Source organism: Narcine bancroftii, chromosome 1 (assembly GCF_036971445.1).
Source record: "Narcine bancroftii isolate sNarBan1 chromosome 1, sNarBan1.hap1, whole genome shotgun sequence".
Taxonomy (NCBI): domain Eukaryota; kingdom Metazoa; phylum Chordata; class Chondrichthyes; order Torpediniformes; family Narcinidae; genus Narcine; species Narcine bancroftii.
The window spans coordinates 263,505,885-263,531,489 of NC_091469.1; the positions used below are offsets into that span (position 1 = coordinate 263,505,885).

Below are 25,605 nucleotides of genomic sequence, written 5' to 3' on the forward strand. Positions count from 1 at the left end.
TCTAGCCTTCCAGGTTCGTCTTGCAGAGAGACGAGACCTCTTCGTGTGCATATTAGTTTATTAAAGCTGTCTTATACTCGCACTGCTGATGTGGCTATTGTCAGTACAATTTAATAAACTAATACTTAAACTAAGAGGTCTTGTCTCTCTGCAAGACGAACCTGGAAGGCTAGACTGTAGCTCTGGACTGCTTTATATACAAGGTCACCACCCCTGGTGACCTAGTGGTGTAATTACATATCACCACAAAGAGCACACAGAAACCCTGCATCAACGGTAGAAGGAGTACACAATCTCCAATTTACCCACTCATCTGCCATCTGCAGAAGAATGCTCAATTCCATTTCCCACATTCACTTCAGCAGTCACCTTGGAACTCACAAGAATAGAGAAGAAGCAAGTCAGCCTTATCCTTGAAATACTGCGCAAGAGATCAAATTTTGTTCATAACACATCAAGGTTGCTACAAAATAACTGAAAGATTAAAAGTGCACTCCATATGTATCAAATCTATTGTCAAAGTGCGATGTAACCAACTAAGTGAATTTGACAATGTTTTTCCTCAGAAGAAATTCTGGCATAAGTAAAGCCAAGTTGAGAAATATTGGGTAAAAGAAGTCATTACAATTTTCCATCAAAATAATAGTTGTGATGCTGTGGACATCACTCTTAGCAGGGATTAGAAATCATTTAATGAGTTATTTGAAGAGGTGCTGCACAAACTTCATAGAACCTCTAAAGAACCAAAGATGTGATTTAGGCTCATGACGTTGCTATGTGTGGCCATGATACAAAGTCATTTACAATTCAGATCATTTACAATTCAGATTAAATTACCCTCTTCTCTAGAGCTTGATACCAAGTGTGTTGGTGTCATTGAAAGCCTACATTAATCTCCATTCCATTTCCTTTTTTCAACAGTGCAGAAATCATTGTGGAGAAATAAGCAAAGAGTGAGTGCTACATGAAGACATGGGAATAATGCGATGGTTGGCAGAAAGACATTGTAAAAGAGGCAACCAAATCTAAAACATTGTAGATAAATTTGCCTGCCACAGAGCCTTAATGAAGTGAGCCTATCCAAACTGGGATGGTCAATATCAACATACCTCACTCATTCATGAACATAATCCCATCACTTTTAGAGAAGGCACTTCTATATGAAAAAATACCACAATAATGAAAAAATATATATATTTTTACAAAAAAAAAATCAAATTCAATGGTTTGACATGGTGATCAGGGTTTTTTTTTTAAGAAATATACAAAAACAGAGGCATTAAAAGATGAAGAATTATGAAGCTCAATGATAACAGTATAGCAATGTCACTCTGATCTCTTATTTCATGTATGGTAACAATAATTCAAATATTACAATTCACAAAAAAATGGTGCGAATAATAATTCAATATTGTACAAAGTAGTTTTTGATTCTAACGAGGTAATAATATGGGAATCATACCATCATAATAAATAAAACATTGTTCATTCAACTTATTGATCAGTAGTTCACAGTTTTGGAATCTAACATAAAATACTTCACAATATTAGAGGCTTTAAAGTTGACACTTAGATTCCAGTGTATGTCCAGTCCCAGACTAGTTGTGGAGTTCAAATCTGTTCAGTGAGGATTCACCAATGCCTACCAGCATGAAATCATAAGAATTTGCAGTAAACTTTAACTTGTAAACACATCACTGTGTCATCAGAAACTTTGAAGAGGTCTTGCTTTGGCTGTAGAGCAACTCCAGTGGACACAATGAAGGTGGCAAACAATTTGATTGATGCATGAAAAGACCTATAAAACAGCAGAACATTAAAAAGCTCTGAAATGATTCAGTGCCTGGCTAACACTGTAGTGTGGGCCAGTATGATACAAATGGAAATATTTTTGTTTGATCATAAACAAAAACAAAGAGCAAGCAAATTTATTTGGAACTCACATTTTAAATTGAGCCATTTTTTTCTCCTCCATCTCATATTGAGGAATTTAAAATTTAATATGTAAACAATATATATATACAAGGCAATAGCTTCACTGTTCCTTTTAGAAAGAGAGGTGAAAATAAAAACAGAGACAATATCCATGGAATGAGAAAATAAAGCTTCCCCCCTCCACCTAGATTAATCCACTGCCAACATTGCCCAGACCCTTTGGCACTGTGATAACAAAATCTGAATGAATAAGTTGAGAATGTTTACAGAAATACCAACAATAATTAGAATATTCAATTTTAATTGGAAACAAAGAGCTTCTTAGTAATTATGTGCAATCAAATTTGCAGATGATTCAACAGTCGTTGGCCTCAACAGCAACAATGATGAATCGTGAGGAGACTGACAGGCTCATAAACTGGTGTGAGAACGACAACTTGAGTTTCAGCATGGACAAGACAATGATTATTGTGGTCTTCAGAAGGATGAAAGGCGACCGTTCTCCATGACGTATCAATGGATCTGTCATGGAAAGAGTGGAGAGCGCAAAGTTTCTTGGTTTGCCTATAAAGTGCGACCTATCCTGGAATCACAATACCTCCTTATTAATCAGGAAGGCACAGCAGCACCTATTCTTCCTAAGGAGACTGAGGAGTGCAAGGCTAACAGGCCCCATCTTGACAACCTTTTACAGGAGCAGAATTGAGAGTCCTGTCTGACTGCATCATTGTGTGGTGTGGTAGCTGCAGAGCATCAGAGCGGAAGTTTATTCAGAGGATCAGTAAAATAGCCAAGAGGATCATTGGGGTCTCATTCACTGGGAGCATTGTCTAAAAGGAGCTCAAGGAATTACAGAAGATCCTTTCCATCCACTACACAGTATCGTTAACCCACTATCATCAAGAAGGAGCATCAAAATCAGGACTAGCAGGCTGGGAAATAGCTTCTTCACACAGGCTGTGAGATTGATGAACAGTATTCTGTAAACATGTAAATCATCCAAAATTATATGAACAAATCTATTTATTTATTTATTTGTTTATTTTGATTACCGTATTTGATGGCATATAAGACCCACTTTTTTTCTCCAAAAATTGACTCAAAAATATCTTGTATGCGCAGTTGAAATTAGCGTGATCCATATGTTGCATGTCATGAGCGACACTGTCATACATGTGCAGGAGAACTGATTTGGTTCTTCTAACAAGCAAAGACTTGGGGTCTCGGGGGCATGCAGCCATGGCTCAGCTTCTCCTGCTGCCCACATTGGTGGATGGTGAGCTTTACAAGGAAAGCTGGTCTCTGATTTGCCAGGTGCAGTTTCCCAGCAGACTTTGTGCAGCTCCTGTTCACCGGCCACAGTTTCCTGGTGGACCCTGTGCCCGACGGGCACTGGGCACTGAACATTGCCAGGGAGAAGCAGCGGCCTGCCCTGGGCCAACTGGAAGATGAGTCAGTCACTACAAAGGGTGGTGTGCACTGTGTCCGGCGGCGTGGACAGCACTGTGGTCGCGCTGCTGTTTTAGTAGAGGTAAGGAGCCATGGGTGACCCAAGGAGTGTGGTCGCTGTGTGGGTGTAGAGAGAGCATGACATTTACTGATGGGATTAAAGTGTGAAATTAAATTGCTTTATTTTGAAGTGTTTTACAATGATTTGTGCAAGTGGGTCGAGGAATTGAGAGACATTTACCCATAAATACCACAAGTATACTAAAAGAATTCTTAATATTCCCTGCTGAAATGGTGGGGGGGGGGGGGGGGTCTTACATGCTGTCAAATATAGTAGTTATTGATCGTAATTTAATTTAGACATACAGCTCAGGGACAGGTCATTCCTACCCACGAGTCCATGCCAGCCAAATTACATCCAATTAACCTATGTGATAGTACAGATCTATCACCAATGTACATAGTGTATATAGTTACTGTATCTAGACTGTGCTTACAGCGATTGGCTGAGAGCTAAGCCACACCTATTGTTTGGGCCTTAAAGGGTTGTGTCCCTAGCCAGGTCGGATCATTCCAGACTGGTCGGCCTCTTATCAAGACGACCTCTTTTCCCCTCTCGACCGAAGCCACAGCGGCTTTCGATCGAATCAAATCTGACATCACTGCTGCGACGCTGCACGCGATCGATGAGTCTGTCCCGTTTCAAGTCGAGAGCGATGCATCCGACTTCGCCCTGGCAGCCACCTTGAACCAGGCCGGTCAGCCTGTAGCCTTCTTCTCCAGAACCCTCCAGGGTCCGGAGAGTAGACACTCCTCGATCGAGAAGGAGGCCCAGGCCATAGTTGAAGCGGTACGTCGTTGGAGACATTACCTCGCTGGGAGGCGCTTTACACTGTTGACTGATCAACGCGCGGTCTCCTTCATGTTCAGCAACACCCAGCGTGGTAAGATAAAAAATGACAAAATCGCCAGATGGAGAATCGAACTCTCCACCTTTAACTATGACATCCTGTACCGGCCTGGTAAGCTCAACGACCCGCCTGACGCACTCTCCAGGGGGACGTGCGCCAGCATACAGATGGACAGACTACGGAAACTCCATGAGGCGCTCTGTCATCCAGGGGTCACTAGGTTTGCTCACTTTGTCAAGGCGCGCAACTTACCCTACACAGTTGAGGAGATCCGCTCCATGACCCGAGCCTGTTCGGTGTGCGCCGAATGCAAGCCCCACTTCTTCCGTCCGGATAACTCCCACGTCATCAAAGCCACCCGCCCCTTCGAGCGTCTTAGCGTAGACTTTAAGGGACCCCTACCGTCGACCAACCGTAATACCTACATCCTTACGGCCATCGACGAATACTCCCGCTTCCCATTCGCTGTGGCCTGCCCAGACACCACTGCCACCTCAGTGATACAGGCCCTTCACAGTATTTTCACCATCTTCGGGTACCCCAATTCCATCCACAGTGATAGGGGGTCCTCATTCATGAGTGCAGAGCTGCAACAGTACCTTCTGGAGTGTGGTATTGCTTCAAGCAGGACCACGAGCTATAACCCACGCGGTAATGGCCAGGTCGAGAGGGAGAATGCCACCATATGGAGAGCGGTTACACTGGCTCTCCGGTCTAAAGGTCTCCCCACCTCTCACTGGCAGGAGGTTCTCACTAGTGCCTTACACTCCATCCGCTCCCTCCTATGTACTGCAACAAATGCCACCCCCCACGAAAGGATGTTCCTTTTCCCGAGGAAATCCGAATCGGGAACCACTGTACCGGCATGGCTCACTGTCCCTGGCCCTGTCCTTTTGCGACGCCACGTCCGGCACTCAAAGAACGACCCCTTGGTCGACCGAGTGACTCTACTCCACGCGAACCCACATTACGCATACGTGGAGTTCCCAGACGGGCGGGAGGACACTGTTTCGGTGCGGGACCTAGCTCAGGACACGGTAGACCCAGCAAACCCCCCAACTCCTTATGCTCCAGGCCCCGTGCCGCAACAGAAGGACCAACAGCACCCCAATGACTCGGGCCACCCTGCCGACAAAACGACTGGGGAATTGAGCGACGGAGCAGTCGCACCCGATGAGCCCGCTGGCGACACCACTCCAGCGACCCCAATCCCGGCACCACGGCGGTCACGCCGGATGGTCAGACCCCCTGACCGCTACAGTCCTTGACCTACCCCTTCCTTTTCATTCTCTCCCTCGTTTTTGTTTTTTTTTTCCAGGGTCAATTCTCCAAGAAGGGGTGAATGTGATAGTACAGATCTATCACCAATGTACATAGTGTATATAGTTACTGTATCTAGACTGTGCTTACAGCGATTGGCTGAGAGCTAAGCCACACCTATTGTTTGGGCCTTAAAGGGTTGTGTCCCTAGCCAGGTCGGATCATTCCGGACTGGTCGGCCACCTGTGAAGAGCTCCGGTCTTTTGCTAATAAAAGCCTTGGTTTGGATCAACAAGTCTTTGGTTCTTTCGACGAGCTCTACAACCTACAACCTCTGGTTTGTTTCAAATGGTGGGTGGAAACCAGATCCCCCCCCCCCCCCAGGGAAAACCCATGAAATCAGAAGGAGGAAGTACAAACTCCTTACAGACAGCATGGGATTCGTACCCCAGTCCCGATCGCTGGTACTGTAGTGGCATTGCGCTAATCACTATGCCAACCCTGCCGCCTTTTTTCTGAAAGGGATTTTATAAAGATTACCTAAAGTTAAGTACTGTGCTTTGAATGTGCATCATAGTCTGGGAGCAGGGGTGGGCAACTTTATTTTTTTTAAAACTTACATTCCATCTTAAGCAATCCGTATGCCACAAGTGCTCTGTAATATGTCAGTGGAAATAAAAAGGTTTGAAAACCACTGTTTTAATCAAACCTAAATGACTCGTTATGTGCACGTCTTCATAACTCCAAAGGAAATGGGCCAATGACAATTTTTCTCAAGCAAAATATTTCAATAACAATTAGGTCTGGAGCAGTGGTTCTCAACCTTCCCTTTCCACTCACATAACCAACTTAACCAATCCCTTACTAATCACAGAGCACTTGGGAAATTGCGAATATTTAAGGTGGAATATGAGTTTTTAAAAAGTTTTATCATGTGGTATAAGTACAATCAGATGATAATAAATTTGAACTTGAATGTCATTTCTAATGATCCCCGAAGGTTCTGCAGCATTTAAAAAAAAATCACCCACAAAATCTTATTCCCTGTTTCTTTGGCATAGAAATCCCCAAAAAATTCCAACAGATTTTCTTCAGTTGCATTACTCAAGTTTGGGTGAAAGGACATATATTGTTACAAATCACCTATAAAACAACCTCATCCTCGTGTCTTTTTGATTGCAGGCCTTCACAAACCCCCTCTCTCTATTCCTCTCACCATTTAATGGTTATGTTTCAACTGCCCAGCCTTATTTTCACTATCTTTAAAGTGCTCTAGATTTCACCAAAATAAGTTTCCTTAAAACATACTTCTTTAACCAAAATTTTAAATCAACCTTCATAATATTTCCCATGTGTCCAGTTTCTCTTCTAAATATTGGAAATTCAAGATAATATATCATCATAACATGAAAAGTTGTCATCAGCAAGCCAATTTTTTTTTAAAAATCAGAAATCAGTACTATTAGAGAGCAGAGTGGCTTTAAGTTTCCTTTTGGTGTGTACCCAATCACAACTGCATAAGCCCAGAAATACAGACAGGTTTAAGCCTGTTCAAATCAAAAGCACATTGGGAGTGTCCCATTCGGCAAGGGGAGGGAAGAACAATTGGCCCTTTGTTGTTCTCAAAACTGCTTGTGGTGCATTGAGATTTATTTTTATATTAAAACAAAATCCTTTCTCAAATTAAAAGACATTGGTGTTTCAATTTGAGTTTGTAATCAAATAATGACTATGAAATTTATGGAGGAGCAGGTAACCTTTTTCTTCGGCTAAAGTTTTGGCCAGTAGATTAGAGAATATTTTATCATCATTTCTGAAGATCAGATTGTTTTATTTAAACCCATTACTCTTAATTTAATATTCATCACTTATTGGATATTTTGTATTTACCCTCCATGTATTGAATGTATTCTTTCCCTTGATGCAGAGAAAGTATTCGATGGAGTTGAATGGATGTACTTATTTGCGATTTTAGAAAAATTCAATTTTGGATTTGGTCATAGAACCATTAGCAATTGTTTTTCGAGAGTGCAGGGATATTTCAGAAATTTGTAGGAAGGGAAGCAAATATAAAGTTTCCCCTCATGTGGATGATTGCTTTTTAAAAAAAATCAAGTCCTGACACTTCTTCACTGTCCACATTGCTTATACTTTCTCAATTTAGTAAGTTTTCAGGATATAGATTAAATCTGCATAAAAGATAACCTTTCTCTTTGAATATACCTGCATCAGTGTACACTAATCTTCCTTGAAAGGTTCTGGAAAATCAATTTAACTATTTTGCTATTAAAGTTTCAAAGAATCAAAAGTACCTTTTTAAAAGAAAAATTTCTTAAATCATTAAAGCTGGTGAAACAGTATTTAACACAATGGTCTCCCCTGCCTATATCTCTGGTTGGTTGCATTAATTCAATTAAAATTAATATCTTACCTAAATTTTTTATACCTTTTTTTAGTCTATCCCAATTTTCATTCCCAAATCATTTTTTGGTTCACATGATTCAATTATACCATCTTATATATGGAAGGGTAAGCACCCTCATCTTAACAAAGCTCATCTTCGAAAACCTAAAAGGAACAGAGGCATGGCACTAACTAATTTCAGATTTTATTGTTGGGTGGCCAATATACGTAACCTTATATTTTGGTTACATTTTCATAATCGAGTGGACCGTCCAGTATGGGCAGCAATGGAACTGAATTCTGCTGAAAACTTTTCCATTCCAGTACTTCTTGGATCCTCTCTTCCCTTCTCTTTAAATAAATCAATTGACAATCCTGTTGTCAGGCACATGATGAGAGTGTGCATGCAATTTACAAAACACTTTGGACTTCATGATTTTTCTCTTTAAAGCCCTATTTTATCTAATCATCTTTTTCAACCTTCTTTGCTTTTGTTTCTTATCTTGTTTTTCATGAATGGTTTAAATTTGGTATTGAATGTTTCAAAGATCTTTTTATTGATAACAGCTTTGCCTCATTTGAACTGCTTTCTAGAAAATTCAATTTACAAAATACTCTTTTTTTTTAAGATACTATATCTGCAAATCAGACATTTTATTCAATCTCAGGTACCAGATGCAAACATTGTTGATGTATTTTTTAGTTTACAACATTCTGGAAAAGGTTTAATATCCATCATTTATGATTAGCTGGTGGGTTTGAGATATGCTCCTTTAGTTAAAAGTAAAAATGCCTGGGAACAGGATTTAAAACTTTAATTATCAGACAATAATCATTTTTTTTAAGATGATTAATCCTACATCCTTATTTGCCCGACATTGTTTTTACAATTTAAAGTTGCACATAGGGCACATATGTCTAAAGTCAAATGATCTCATATCTATTCAGATGTAAATTATTCTTGTGATAAATGTAAGAGAGGAGAAGCTTCTTTAATCTATATGATTTAGACCTGTTGTAGCCTTGAAAAATACTGGAGGAATGTGTTTCAAACGTTATCTTTAAACCTTAATGTAAATCTGGAGCATAATCCTTTGGTTGCTCTTTTTAGTACAACGGGAGAGGATGATATTCTTTTAACTCCACTCAAATGTCGTACTCTGTCTTTTGCATCTTTTTTGGCCAGACGTACGATATTGTTTAGATGGAGGGATGATGCCCCGCCCACTCATGCTCAGTAGCTGGGGGACATTATGTCCTGCTTAAATTATCTTAAAAGATCCGTTACTCAATTAATAACCCAAATATAAGGTTTCAAATGCTGTGGGGACCATTCCTGAATTATTTTCATAACTTCTAGGTGCAGTATTCATTCCATATTTTAATACTTGTCATTTTATTTCAGGAACAAAGTACCTTTTTTTCTTTGGTTTGGGAATGGGGTTTAGAGTCACACTTCCTATGAATATTCCTTTTCATGTAGTTTTGTATTATGGATGAGTTATATATGCTTTACAGTTTGTTATCTAATCTGTCATTACTGCTCTGCAGTCTATAAATGTTTTATATGTGTTTATTTGTAAAAATCAATAAAAAATATTAAAAGAGAAACAAAATCCAGCTACAAGTATTTAAGATAATGGGTGGAACTTGTATTATCGTGACTTTTAACCTGTTACTTGAACTGTTATGATAACTGCTTCAATAAACAGGTGCAACTATGTTCGAACATAGATAGAACATCACAATACAGTACAGTACAGGCCCTTAAGCCCACAACATTGTGCAGACCTACAGGTACATCCCAAAAACACCTCTCCCTATCTCATAACCCTCTATTTTTCTTTCATCCTTGTGCCCCTAATGATCCAGCCTCCACCACCACTCCTGGCAATTCATTCCAGGTACCCACAACTCTCTCTGTAAAAAGCTTATCCCTAAACTTTCTTCCCCTCACTTTAATTCAATGCCCTCTGGCATTTGCTTCTCCTGCCCTGGGGGGAAAAAAAGTGCTGGCTTGTTTATCTAATCTATACCCTCATAATCTTGTAGACCTCTATTAAATCAACTTCTTTGCTCCAAAGAGAAAAGATCCAGGTCTGCTAACCTTGCCTCATAAGACGTATAGTATTTTCCAATCCATGCAACATCCTGGTAAATTTTTCTCCATAGCTTACACATCCTTCCTGGAATGAGGTGACCAGAACTGAACACAACATTCTAACTGTGAAAAGTGTGGTCATTCCATTGGAAATAGGTAGACCTTTGATCTGAGTAGAGTGATAGAATTTTAAAAAACTACCAGCATTTGCTGGGCGGAATAGATGCTAACAGAGAACTGGTGACAAGATGACAACCCGAGACTGTGTGGTTTCCTAATTCTTTCATTGGTCTGATTTTGGGGTGTCTTTGTGAAAGGCAATCTGGACATAGGGGTTGATCATATATCTATTACCTTCAGGGCACTGGCAACCAGGTACACAGGATCTCATGGAACACTGAATGTCTGACTGCAGATAAGTCGCACAGGTCCGGGGGCAACTGCATTCACTAAAACATGAACCACCACCACAAGTTACACCTGTGAAGTACAATGTAGAATTAAGACAGTTTTTTTTTAAAGTGAGGCATTTAGTATGAGAGTCTACAATGTCAAATTTAAATGAACTAGAGAGATTCTATGCAAATAATATAACTAATATCACACAATGGTAGAGTTCCATTGATCTGGTAAATTGGTTGTTGCGAGCAAACCGATCCAGAGGTTCCAACTGAGTTAACCAAATCAAGTCAGTTGGCATGATACAATCTGTGTGAGACACCAAAGACTGCAATTGCAGTAAACATCACTGAAATCCTGGAGGAACTCATCAGGTCTCGTAGGGTCCGCAGGAGGTAAAAATAACCAACACCTTTTGTCTGTGGGTCTGTACTCCTCTCTCCCTGCCCTTTCTTTAAATTCAGGTGCTTGCCTAGATTTTTTACTCATGCCTTGAGGAAGGGGCCCAAAGTGTTGGTTATCTTTACCTCCTATGGATGCTGCAAGACCTCCTCAGTTCCTCCAGCATTTCTCTCCTTTTAATAAGATATCGTTGTAAGTCAAAAGACTAAAGAAAGTGACAATCAGGGATTCTGACCCCAAGCAAAGTTATTACTGTGTCATCCAAGGAGAAATGTCCTGGCCATACTCACAATTTGGAAGGGACTGAAGAATGGCCATTTGATTATTGGATTATAAAAGATTTTGCACATTTCAATAACTTCAAGGAACATGTATGCTTTACCAGCTTATTCTGATTTCCATTCCGTCATGGTTGGTGTAACTATGTATCTACCTGGTTTGAGGGAGAAAAGGAGAGGGACAAAGGGGGTAGAGTGACTGACAATTCTACCTTCAGCATTTTAGGCCTCATGGTCTGGAATCATCTCCCTAAACATCCCTGATTCTCTCTGCTCCTTTAGATGCACCTGAAGAGGTAACTCTTTGACCAAGCATTAGGCTAGATGTCCCATTATCTCCTTACTTATCTTGATCATATTTTGTCTGACCTTTCTTGTGTTGGACCTTGCATATTTTATTGCATACAAAACACTATGTAGATATTGAATAATTTTCCACCACCTCTCTAAAATCATCTGCAGATGATCTCTCTTGGGCTGGTTCACTACAAAGCCCAATAAACACTTACCACATAGTATTTCATTCCTCCAATTTAAGATGATTCCAAGCCTCAGGGCACGAAAGGCATAGGCTGACAGAATGCTGCACAGGCACCTTGTCTGTTCCACGCAGGTGCACGCATCACTCAGACAGGCCCTGTAGTAAGGCTGTGGGTCAATGCTGTCATGTGCTGGCTGAAATAAGGAACCCTGAAAAGATGAATTTGTTCAAATAACTGGCATAAATTATATCACAAGGTGACTTGGATCATTTTATGTCACTTTTGGGCGGAGCCAAATGTTAAAAATCAGAACACCAAGTCATAGGTGTCCTGATCCACGAAGTCATTCTATCTAATGTACAAAGAGGGTAGAGTTCCTTTCACACTGCCCACTGGAATACGGCACAAGTATTATGGGAGAGAAATTAAACCAGAATGAGTTTCATGTGAACCCATTGCAAAACATGCTGACCCAAGTATCAGCTAAAGGTATTGTGACTAAAAAATGTTAGCATCCTACCAATTGGTGTAAGGAGGGTGAAGATCTTGGGTTTTTGACAAGTAAAGACTCTCAGTAAAGTTATCATCTGCTCACTGAATTTGCTGAAAATAGAAGTGACAGAGAAAGTTAAATTTTATTTAACAACTCATCTTGTTTACAGATCCCAAGTTAAGAGATGGAGGATAAATCTCCCTCTGCGCAATTCCTGGGTACTTTTCAGTAAGGTAGCAAAGTGCATAATAGGCAAGATGTGAAGGTAAAGAGGGGCTGCTAGAAATAAACATGGGTGGCAATTTCAGAGGTAAAGAGGAATGATTTTGAAACATTGTTAAAGAGGAAAGACAGAAAAACACATGCAGCTTACTGAGACATCAAATGGCTAAGATGATTAATAATGAAATATATTCTGTCTGATGGTGATTTTTGGATATTAGAGGAATCAATGGACGTGGGGTATGGAGCATCAAAGTGGTATTGAGCTATGATCATATTGAGAGGTTGAGCAGGCTTGGGGAGTTGGATGGCCTCCTCCTGCTTCTGTTTCTCATGTTCCTACATGTGTACGGATCAGGGATGCAAATGAGATGAACAAACGATTCAATATCAATCATGGCACAGCAGTTAGCAGCTTTTGCATGGCTCCAGCAACCTGAACTTGTATGTTATTTGCAAGGAGACTGCTCATTCTACCTGTGACTGCACGTGTTTTCCCAGATATTCTAGTTTCCTTTCACCTCATCGATACTCGGTGGTAAGTTAATTGCCTACTGTAAATTTCCCCTTGTTCAGGAGAGGGAAGTATAACAGGAGAATCAGGGGAAAATTGATGAATAGGCAAGGAAAAGACGTTGCTGAGAAACTAACAAGGGAATGGGATTCATAGAAATGCTCTGAGATTAAATAGCCTTCTTCATTGTCAAGAGAAACATACACTTTTGATTTCCCATTAATTTTAAATCAGAATTTTTCCTTGGGATTTTCCAATGAAATAATCAACATCTATAACTTACAAAAAATGTACTGTTGTTTATTGACAGGGAAAATTTTGATTAAATAAATTCACAAACATTTTCAAAGGACCATATCTTTTTAGAGCTGATGGAAGCAAAGAAATCATGCCAAAGTGTTTGATAATATCCATGTGTTGATAAGTAAATTGTAAAAAGACTGATAGAGGTGAAGGACCAATTAGGTAGTAATGCTGATAATTATGGATTAGAATAATATAGAATTACTAAGGCATAATTTTCTTCCATTTTCAGAGAAAGGGATTCCAGATCAGATAATAAAATTAGGGTAAGAAAAAAATTATCACAAAAAATAATTGACTAATGCTCTCAGACCAGTGCCGGATTAAGGTATTGGAGGGCCTGTAGCAAATATTTTAAAGGAGCCCTAAATAGTGCCAGCTGGAGCATGCGCGGTGAGGGGGAGGGGGGGGTGGGGCTGAGCACTTACAATTAAATCGCCTCCCAAAACTTAAACATTTTGTTAAAAACAAAAGTTGCGACGATGTCTGGTGGCATGCGGGATTAAAGGCCGTCTTGGTTACCCATAATCCCCCAAGCAGCTGGAACCACTCTGCGTTTCCCTGGTGTTGGCACTGGCAGAGCGGTTCCAGCTGCATGAGGGATTATGGGTAACCAAGACGGCCATTGGTCCCACATTGGGCCATTGCACGAGCTGCCAGCGATAGTCTGTCTCAATCACCCCAATTAAATGTAAGGTTAGCAATCTTAGCCAATTATCACCTTTAAATGGGGTATTAACACAGACTATCAGTGTGGTATCTCATAACTGCTGCACCAAGATGAAAACAAAAATGTTTCTCATGATTCACAGTACTTAAGCATGGGTCCCTTGAAATTACAAGGCCCATAGGATTTGCTACTCTCACGACTATGCTGATCCACCCCTGCCTCAAAACACAAAGTTGAACAATTTCTACTGGAAGCTGATTAAATCTGTGTTTCTGTCAGGCTTGATGACTTTGGTTGGTCAGTATTCTGGGAGGTGTTATCACCCTACATTGGTTACCAATCGTTTAGTAAAGACAGCTATAATAACTACAAATGTCTTTGTTCCATCTATTGAATAGTTTCAGAATGTTGATGCACTTGATTTCATCATGATTGTCAGAAGTACAAACATTTTGATTCTACCCTTCAACCATTCATCATCTGACAAATTCATTATTGTGGCATTACATCTGTTCATGTAGGAAGCTAATGGATGACATTCCCAATCAAACATTTTTTTTCCTATCATCCTACCATCTGGTTATGGTCTGCCAACCTGAAAACAAAAAGTGTATTCCTTTTCATTGCTTTTTATCCTATACCAATTCTAATCCATATCAGTTTGTTACACCCAATTCCATATGCTCTAACTTCATTGATTAATCTCCTCTGCAGGATACTATTGAACATCTTCCAAAAACCACTGGTTGCCCCTGATCTACACTACCAGGCATATCCTCAAAGTACTCCAGCTGATTAGTCAGACAAGATTTTCCGTTCACAATTTCACACTGGTTCTGCTCAATCCTCAATCATTTCCTTGTTACTGATTTTAGGCAAGTGGTCTGTAATTTTTCTTCTCCCTCTCCTTGCTTAAATTATGGGGTTATATTTGCTACTCTGAGCCAAGGTTTCCTTCTCATTGGGCTCAGAAACTCCTCCTATGAGAACAGAGATTCACAGTGTGTCATGACCAGAAACATCAGATCAGGGCTTCACCATCTACAGACCACTTCCTCTGCAATCTCCTCCCTACCTGATGTAGATTGTGTACTGACAATAACCACACCAGCAGTGCGAGTATAAGTCAGCTTTAATAAACTAATATGTAGACTAAGAGGTCTTCTTGTCTCTGCAAGACGAACTGGGAAGGCTGGACTGCTTTTTTTTTTACAATGTAATTACATATCACCCCAGATTGTTCAACCACCACCTCACTTCCAAAGTCTTTTGCTTTCAAATCACTCTCCACTTCTGCAGCCTTACATGAAATTTGATTTAAGAGTGAAAATATAACTACCTAATTACTGATTTTCAGCGACTACAGGTAACATCATTCATTTACATCATTTGCTGCCACACTATCTACTGGCTAAGGGGGGTGGGGGGAGGGAAATTAATACATATCCACTTTTTCTACTGAGAAGAAAAAAAGGAGTGTCCCTGTGCTTTTTTTGTTCTACCTCCTGCCCAATGGCTGGTAGCTGGGCCCTCTAGCAGGTTGGTAATAATTCTTGCCGAGAATTGTAATGCAGGAATTTGCAACATACATCATGTTGACAACTAAACCCAAATGTGACACTCTCTGAGGTAAAAGACTCACCACAATCAGAAAATATGGATTCAGATCTTGTTCCAGAGATTTCAGGACAATAGGCTAACATGCCAGTAACGGTACCAAGTCAGCCCTGCATTTTCAGAGGTACAATTTCAAATACTTCCTACAGCTCCTTCCTTGAACCCTTTTAAATCCAGGCTGAAGTTGTAATTTTACTCGCAAGCGTTTTGAGGTGATTGGACATTGTATGTACAATTCTAAACCTCAGGTGCTTATTTTATACTGCGCTTTAAATAGCTGCTGAAGTTGAGATGTAATTTATGATCTGTACAGCACTTTGGTCAACATAAGTTGTTTTAAATGTGCTATATAAATAAATTAAATATTTCGGAGGTTGATGAAATCTGTATTCCTGGAAGAATTGTCCACTTTGATTGGTCAGCATTCTGGGAGATTCCAGGAAACGATTCAAAGAAGATCCAAGAGATCTTTTGTTTGTGTGGGTGTGGGGCCATTATTTTATTGTTATATGTGCGATTTTGCTCTGTGCCAGTTGTTTCGTAGCTAAGTTGTGGTTTAATCTTAGTTGGCTTCTAGGGTTGTGTGAAACATCAATTAATGACAGAAGTTGTACTAGAAAATTGGAAATCTGCCCTGAAGCAAACTAGCTGGTGTAAAATTACAAAACCATTAACTCAGTAATGATTACCATAATAATGTTGCAAGTGTTGTTTGTTGAATGATGATCGTGAAGTCTTGTTCTGTTGCACAGATCTTCAGTAGTTTTGGCAGTGCACAAACTGATATTCTCCTCCTTGACGAGCCACCCATTTCCAAACTCAGTGGGCGTCAAAACCACTTCTCCATCTGCCAACCTATCAGAGTGAAGCAATCTGCTATTAGTGACCCTGTTACAGCATCAATGTGTGAAAATTCAACCACAAATACCAATGCTGGTTTGATAAAATGTAAGAGAAAATGCTGGAAAAATTCAAAACATACAGGGGTTGTTGGTCAACGGGTGTAATTGGGCCGAAAGCATCTGTCTAAATTTAATTTTAAAATTTGAATTTCAATCAGTTTGCACTTGCTGGCCAACATAAGCACTGCTACTAAAATCATAACAATGTAATATCTTCACTCATTTTCCAACAAGTTGTACTAGGTCAAATACAAATCAATTTGGGTCAGGAATACATTGACATCCCTCAGTTTGAACCCAAATTGTTCAGAGTTGAGCTAGTTTCAAAGAAAATGAAAGATATGGTTTCAAAAGATGGTAACTTGGTGGTGCTTCCTATATTACAGACAGAAGGTACAGAAGCACCTCTCGGTCCAACAGCCATCAGGCTTCTGAACCTTCTTGGACAAGTCTAATCAAAAATTACTCCAGGGCCACCAAAAGATTGGCCTGCACTATTAAAATCATAATTTATTTTGCAATAAATGTCACTGTGAATCTTTTCACTTATCATCTGTCTCATGGTTTGCTTTAGCTTAGGTTAAATTATTGATTATACATATCTTTCTGGTTGCAGTGAGAAAGAATTTTGCTGTATCTGAACATTGTACTTACATATATGACAATAACTCTCATAATATATCTCACATCATAAATAGAGGCTGGAGAAGGAACTGGTGAAATATTAGTAGAAGCTTGCACACCAAGTGAGAGCCCTTGTGATATTTAGGAGAGATTCTGGGAAATGGGCATAATACTGTATAGAAAAGATGGAATAAATTGATTCCCAAATGACAGTGCCAACTTTTTTGGTTGAAGTGGGCATGCCTGTGCAGGATCTCCTTACGATTGTGTAAGTGAGACACTTACACTTTTTCCCAGCCCCCTATCCATCAATTAGCCTGCAAAATACAATAGGTGCAGATTTGAAGCCATCGTTGAGCAGGATTCTGGCAGGTGTGGTAAGGAAAAACATTAACGTTTCTCAAAGTCAAGAAAAATGTGAAAGGCATACAAAAATCAATATTCTAGCACTAATTCATCAGACTGGTTCTTAATAAAGAAGGCACTCTCAAAAGCAGCAATAATTAAATACATAATATCATCAGATATTGGTGATCAAATAGTCAAACTGAACCTTTGTATCCAAACTATATTTCTCACAAAGTATAGCATTGGTCAACAAGAGCAATAAACTAAGCTGAAATATGATCTCATCAGTTGACAAGACTCAATTTATTCAAGAATCCATTGGCCTATTTCATCCATCAGGAAATATACAGAATTGAGAAGCATACCAATTACATATTCTCTCAGTTTTGCTCAGCACTGGTCAAAGGAGAACAAAATTAATGTGTAGTAAACTAGCATTTCACTGATATTGTCAGGTTCTCAACTAGCAAATTTGGTTAAAATTGTCTTCCTTTGATTATAATGGTGTCAGGTTCACCGATCAGGAGGTACTGAGATGCATACATGGACATTTAATACTTACACAAAATCATCTGATTTGTTTCCATTAAAGTTGCCACACAGTCCACACATTCTCGACTGCAACGATTGATGGGCATTAAGTTCTACAAAATTATTCCCATCCCAAGTGATGCTAAGGCCTCCTGGTAGCTTCAAAGTGAAATAGAGTCCTGTTGGGTGGGAGGAAAAGCAATTGAGACCATTTTCCAAGCTCAGGTGTAACTAGATATTACTATAATATTGCACTTTCTCTCTCTCTGCAGTGTTCAGATTATGCTACAGCCTTCCAAAAGCTGTCTATTAAACCAATGGGGATTTCTGGTCAGGGCTCCACATAAACGTGTGCATAATTATCTGCATAGACTTCAGAGAAGATGTCATTGATCTGGAGTGGGTACAGAGATAATACAGCAAGATAGCACAAGAGATGAGGGAGAGATTGGAGAAGCTGCAATATTCTCCCAAGATCAGAAGTATTGAGAGGAATTATAATGGCAGCGTTAAACGCAACGAAGAATTTTGATACTGTGGGGGAAAAAAAAGCAGAAACAACCTATTTGGCAAGTGGATCAGTAAATGAAGGTCACAGGATCTGAATTAGTTGGTAAAAGGACTGCAGGATATTTGGGAGAAATCTTCAAACAAAAAATTCTTAGGATGCTTTTTGCAAAATGCTTTTTTCTGCATCCGAATCTTTGGATGCTTTCAAAAGCAATTGGCAAATATTTGTGGATGACTAAATTGTGGGATCATGTGAAAATATTGGAAAATAGGAAAACATTTGACAGTTCTTTTACAGGTGTGCAAGGTATGTGTAATGGTTTAAGAATACTTTGATTTTCATCCCTTTGCGATTGAAATGGTTCATCAAAGAAATGTATTTGAAATTTATTTACTTCGTCTAAGAATCCTAACTCTTGGTTGACCCATGAAGATTTAAGCCTGTTATAAGTTTGTTTGTATAGGGGAGGAGCAGACAAGTAAAATGACTCCACTCTATCCTAGTTTGTCTCTAATACTACTGTAAGCTCACACCCTTGCATAAGAATGAAAATTAAAATATAGGATGAAATTCTGTATAATTTGCTTTTTATGAAAACTTGTTACCTTTCTGCATCCTTTTTCAGTTTTGCTGCCAAGTTAAAATGTTTAAAGCAGGGTATGACAACGGAGTATCAATTAATATGCCAGTAAGGACTCAAAGGTTATTGTGAAATCATTGGTGAATACATGAAACTTATAGAGAATAGCTGAAATAGCTTCCCCAAACTTTGCTATAAACAATGATCTACTCCGTGAGAGAAATGCTGATAAACATTTGTTTATAACATTTATTCACATAAAATAAAACTGCAATTTTGGGTGCTAAAATATCCACAGCCAGTTGTCATTTTATAAATTAATTAGAGATACATTTAAGGAAGAGTTCAGATATGGATTTCTGAAATTGGGTGTACAAAATTGCTGCAAACATATGAAAAAATTAGCACATGTTGGATTCAAGAAAGGTTGGCAAGAGTGGGAATGATGGATGTGCACGATTAAGAGAAGATGGAAAAGTTAGGATCAGACAGAATTCCTCAGTTGATGAATACTGTGGGTACAGATTTGAGTTTCAGTAATGGTGATGGACAGTGAATGTTGTTCTCAAGTCCAAGATTTTGGTCTAAGGAATCCTGCAGCCTTGAATAGCCAATTAAATGATCAAATTATATTAATCAATGCAATTTACCGCGAAGACATAAAATGGTGTACTGACACACAGATAATCTATATTAAGGACCGATTGAAAAATACATGTTGACTGTGACTGGAAAATTGTGTTTTTCAGTTGTGTCACATTTTACTCATTATTACATGGCTGTTACTGGATATAGAAGAATCTTTCCCCCTCTTGCCTTCTGTTGGAGAAAACCCATGACGAGTTTAGAATTGTATAGCTAGGAGCTCCCATTATTCTTGCCAACTTTTTTATTCTTCCATTGACTTGATTTGCATACCTGAATGATGAATAGAGATGTTGGATGCAGAATAAGTTAGTTCCACCTTTGCATTGTTCATCTGAATGAGGTTCCCAGCTGAAAGCTCAATGGTTCTATTTTCAGACTGTACAGTCAAGGTTTTTGCCCCAGATTTGGAGGATTTGCCATTCATTTTACTATGGTAAACTACCTGGAGAGCAAATAGTTATCAGGAAGCAGGCAATGTATACTTTACATAATTAGAAACATTTATTTACATATTCACTCTTTAAAAATTGCTGGAAGCCACTGAACAATGTATATGCTTTGAGGCAGTTTCTGAGGCAAGCAGATTGGAATCGAAATTTGGGAAAACTCCAAACTTTGAATTGAATGTGGGGCAATGATTTAGAAAGGGGCTGGGCTGGGGTATGGTAAAGGAATTAGATCTGAAAAATAAATGCTCTGGGTGCATTCATGAGGAACTACAATTAATCAACTGAGATCTCTGTTTCCCTCAATGACATGTTTACCTGAGATCTGTAAATGTGGCTTTTTCTAGACCCTCAATAACCACCACTGCATCAGGAGCAGATATGACAAGGAAAAATCCTGCTTACACCTCCAATTTAGAATGATTATCTCCTCTCATTTCTAAGCTTTGGTGCGCAATTTCCAGTATATTTCATTGCCTTCAGGGACAACGTGACTCAAAACATGGCAATGGTAAATGGTGGATTCAAAAAGCTCGAGTGTGAGGGTAATATCAAGAGCATTAAAAAATCTAAAATCGAGAGACTATTATAAGCAGAAAAAAAATGAATGCACGAAGATTATATGACCAACATTGATATTATCATGCCAAACACGGAGACTAAACTTCAATACAAAACTCTTCACAGGGCAAAGAAGAGGATTTAAAAAAAATCAGATTTCATCTGCTTGAGAAGTCCCAGTGAAGATCTATGTTCAATTTCAAGTAATTACTGAGATGGTTAGAAATGAAGCTGGCAGATGTGGCAGAGATCTTTTCAAGTTTTAAAAATTGAATATATGAAGGAGATGAAGACACAATCAGGACAGAAATCAGGATGTGGAACTAATTCTAGACTAATACTTAAAGAGCAACCATAAGGAGGCAACTGGCCCCGATCTGTAGTCTACAAATAGGTATGGTTCTGTTTAAAAACCACACACTATTTTGACTTGGAAGTATAGGAGTGTTCCTTCTTTGTCGGTCATTGAACTCCTTGACTAACAGCATCATAAAAGTACATTTACCAAGTGGAAGACAAAGGTTCAAGGGGCTATTCACCAAATTCACAAAGGCAATTAGGAAAAGGCCAATAGATTCCAGATTCCTTCATTGTCAAGAAATAAAACAGGTGTAATATATCACAAAATTGACTTTACTCTTCCGGAGGGCATACAAGTATTCGCCATCAGCAGAAATTTCCCCATGCCACTTAGAGTCAGAGAAAGAGAAGCAAAAGAGAGTCCCCTCAGAGTTGTTGAGTGTCCGTGGCTTCGCCTCCAGTGCCTCTGCAGCCTCCACAGGCAGCCAGCCTTCAGCCGAATCATTGGAAACTCAAGTTCCAGAGTCAAACCTCTGACACTTTACCTTGCCACTCCTGCCCTTTACCTTACTGGAAATGTGCTCTTCTTGAACGTTCCTTATCACACTCTTATATGCACCCCCCCCCCCCCCCCCCCAATATCGCAGTCTTCTTACTCTCTAACATTTGTGTCTAATCAACTCTTGCAAATTCATTTCTAATCCTGCCAAAATTGGTCTTGCCCCTATTTAGGATTCTAACTTGAAGATCAGTGTATCCTTTTCCATAACTACAGGTCGAGTACCCTGTATCCAAAGTTCTGAATATGGAAAAGATCCAAGAACCAGACTTTTTCTTAGCGCCGACAAGACATCACAAGTTGAAAAAAATTCACCACCTGACTTGCCCATGTAGGGCTCTCATGCTCTGTTAGTGCCAGTTTGGTAAAAACAGAGCTCAGAACCAGCTGAGCAGACAGGCGCTGAATGGCTGGCTGCCAGCTCAGAGAAGCAGGCTGGAATCTCGAGCCATCAGTGAGCAACTGGAGGAAGTCAGCAGGTGAGGCAGTACATGGGGAGAAATCAGCCCTTAAACAAAGGGCATAAATGCTGATTGTCCTCATTTCAGGTAACTCCCTCTCCTCTCTCTCTTTCCATTTCTTCTTTACCCTCCACTGTATTTGGTTTACAAACTGCGTGCTGTTGTCTCCCAGCCACAATTGGTCGGAAGAATCCTCTGTCCCGGTGTCATCAGGGAGGGCAGCCTCCTGCGCAGGAGCAGGGACTGTAGTCAGGACTGCTGGTGGTGGGGGAGTGTCAGAGATTAGTGGCGGGAGTGGGGAGGCATCTGGGACGAGTGACAGCTGATGCTGCTGTGCTGTTTTTGGTTTTGTTCCAATAACGAGAAAACCCAAAAACTGAACATCTGGTCCCAAGCGTTTTGGATACGGGGCACTCTACCTGCATCTTAGAGCTAATAAAATTGTTGTCCCAAAGTGTTCCCTTACCCGACAAGCTATCATTCCCTATAGAGGGTCCAATATTCCTCCTTTCCTAATAATCCTATGCACATATTGCTGTAGAAAGTTTCCTAGATACATTTAACAAAGTTCACCCCATCCATTCCCCTAACTCTTTTGTATTCCCAATCAATTTTCAGGAAGTTGAAATCACCTACGATACAACTTTGGTATTTTACAGACATCAGCAATCCCTCGACATATTTGATGTTCTTGCTCTGGGTGAATATTTGGTGGCCTCCAGGATACACCCATTGTAGTGGTTCCTGATTTCCACCCACTCTGCCTCACATGACAGTTCTCTAATAACATAGTTTCAAAAACTACTGTGATATCTTAATCAATGGAAACCCAAGATAATTCTTTGATCCATTCCTGCTCCACTTGCCTTGTGTTTTCTCACTGACTGTGCGGCTAATGAAAACTGCATGAATATGGTGTATGTTTTGCTCCATCATTCCTCTCTTATAAAGTGTTAAGTATATTCTTTGATTGTCGTTGTTGAAACAAATTACCCTTTGAGACTGAACCCTACCGTGAAAAGCAGCATACTTTTTGGATAGCACATCTTCATTGGGCTCATTTTGCTATATATTTAGATTAGAACTGGTCATTTACCTGTCATTTCCGTCCTTTTGAGTTTATGAACAGCGCATAATGAGCAGCAATAGACAATGAACCACTAATTTTATTTCTAACTCAAACTATAGTGTTAACTTTTAAACTATCCTTAACACTAAATCTATCCCCAACTATGTGCAGTGTGTGATATACCCAAACCATTACAGTCAAAATCTAGAAATCTTTATTGTTCAGTCTTTCAAATTCAATGTTGAAAGATAGACCTTTGAAATTTGATGCCTAAAATTAATGATGAATTGATGGGAAGACTGGAGTTGTGGCTGCTACAGACAAAAATTCTCCTTGCGTTGCCTTTGAAGAAATGCCCATCCACACGAGCTGTGGTCATAATACTCCTGGTCCTTTTGTAGGCAAGACTCGAACTGGGCGGGCCTCGACAAAGTTTACAAGACCCTGGCGCCAGTCTCTCCAAATGAACTTCACTGTTAGTCACACTCAAAATGAAGCACGTTGCTTCCTGGCACAGGTCAGCCCACCCATTCACAGAGCAGGCTTTGCTCTGAATTCCACAAAAATGGCTGGCCACAAGAGCTGCTTTCTCCTCAGCCATCAGAAAGGTTCTCCTTGCAAAATCTAGGTCTTTTCAAATGTATGGAATCTGGAACAGACTGTGACAAGCCTTCCCTCAGTTCTTCCAATGTATTGAATTGTCGCTGGGCCGTGACTTGTGTTGTGATGTGCTTGTGTGAAATGTTAAACTTTAACTGTGACCATTCAGTCCATCCAACCTATACTATCCCTTACAACGATAATCCCATTTTACTAAAACGGGAGCTCGTAATAAGTAACAATGGCAAATATAATTAGATCACAAAGACAATGTAACCACCTCATAAATAGCACTTACATTGAAACGATTTGACTCACAGTCCTTTGCTAAAAGATAGGCACATGTTCCAGTGAAGTCGTAGAACAGCCCGTCAAAAGTCACATAATGAGAATCTCCAAACACAGTGCAGGAAGTACTCCCTGTTGGCAGATGACAATACAATGTGAAATTCAAGTACATTTATGAAGAGGGAGTATTTATATTTATCCATAACACTTCCTCAGAGAACAAAGAGCTCTCCAATCCAATTAATTACTTTAAACTACAATCACTGGAGGTACACGGGCCAGCAATTCACATATAATGCTCCCAATGCAAATTAGATACAGAACAAAATCAATTATTAAAACTGAGGCAAAAAGACACTTTAGGGCTAAACTAATGAATGCACTGTAAATAGAGCCTTAACCATTGGGCATTCTGACAGAGAAATGACAGGATTTTACCTTCATTCCTTGTTTATGGAATGTATACATTCTGAGCTAAATTTTCGTGACAACAGCGTAAAACCATCCCCCTTGCTAACCTCTGTCCTGAAGATGCTATTTTATTGATATTATCATGCAGAAAGCACGTCAGTGCCTTTACTTTCTCAGCAAATTTCTACAGATGTGTGCTGACTGGCTGCATCATGGCCTGGTTATGGGGACACTAGTACCTCTGAATGGAAAGCCCTGCAAAAGGTAGTGGATACAGCCCAGTACATCACAGGCAAAACCCTCTCCATCATTGAATATATCTACATTAAACATTGCCACGGGAGAGCAGCAGCCATCATTAAGTATGGTTTTTAGACTGCAATGTCCGGAAAAATCACAGAAAAAATTAACATAATTACTGCCTGTGTGGTCGTTCATACTGGCTGCCTTTTTAGACTGCAAGTACCTGAGTGCAACAATCCAGGTGATTGGACGTGCAGTAGAGTGGATGACCGTCAATGAAATTCCACTCCCCCTCCCCCCCAGTATGATTTACACTTCAGGCTTCCTCCAAAAAGTTGTAGGGGTCCTGCAGGATAAATCGTGGTGCAGGAATTGACTCAAAATTCCTGCACATTCCTTTTTAGACTGCCCGTGGAGCGGCAGAATTCCTTGATTGTGCCATTACGTACCTGCAGTCTAAAAACCATAACTGATCCACAACATCCAGGACATGCTCTGTTCTTGCTGCTGTCATCAAAAGAGGCATTGGTGTCAAAAGACTCAGATCATCAGGTCATGGACAGTTGCTACCTGGCCACCAATAGACTCCTCAGCAACAAATTCGGAGACTTATTTAAGGGCTCTTACTTTGCACATTATTTATTATTGAATATTTATGTTCTGCATTGTACAGTTTGTTTGCATTTCCTTCTTGTTCACATTTCTATTTTTTGCATATGCATCTTTTCTTGAGTCGAGTTATCGATAAGTAGAAATTCTGCCAGCCCGAAGGAAAAAGATTCTCAGGGTTATACATGTGATCTGAACTGTGCAATGAGGCTTCAGCAACCCTCCACACTTTATATGGTAACTAAAGAAGTGTCTGCAAACTGCACATACATCTTTGAACAAAACAGTCAACATTGGGTAAGCCCTCAGCTCACCATTTCACAGTAAAGTTTTTGATTAAACATACTTTTAATTTGAAATGTATGCAGGGAACTGTCCAATGCAAGGCTATTAATTGAGTAGGACACCGGATTTGTGTAATAAATGGATTGCCCTTACCAATACTGATTTCCTAAAAGGACATTTAACTCCTTCA

At 39.8% G+C, this 25,605-nt stretch overlaps 1 protein-coding gene across 6 annotated transcripts in view; it reads right to left on the reverse strand.

Annotated features, from left to right (window-relative positions):
* Positions 1-613: 613 nt before the first annotated feature.
* The window catches only part of LOC138742588 (von Willebrand factor C and EGF domain-containing protein-like), a 104,341-nt gene continuing 79,349 nt past the window's right edge, over positions 614-25,605 (reverse strand). For 5 of the 6 annotated variants that reach the window (XM_069897217.1, XM_069897226.1, XM_069897234.1 and 2 more), the window contains 7 exons: positions 23,878-23,999; positions 19,854-20,025; positions 17,876-18,023; positions 16,129-16,294; positions 11,648-11,828; positions 10,414-10,539; positions 614-1,798 (listed from right to left, as the gene is read on the reverse strand). In XM_069897217.1, coding sequence (XP_069753318.1) covers positions 1,695-1,798; positions 10,414-10,539; positions 11,648-11,828; positions 16,129-16,294; positions 17,876-18,023; positions 19,854-20,025; positions 23,878-23,999 — 1,019 coding nt within the window. In that variant the 3' untranslated portion in view covers positions 614-1,694. Of the gene's footprint in view, positions 1,799-10,413; positions 10,540-11,647; positions 11,829-16,128; positions 16,295-17,875; positions 18,024-19,853; positions 20,026-23,877; positions 24,000-25,605 lie in introns of those variants that run through there. The other variant, XM_069897244.1, reaches the window with a different exon arrangement.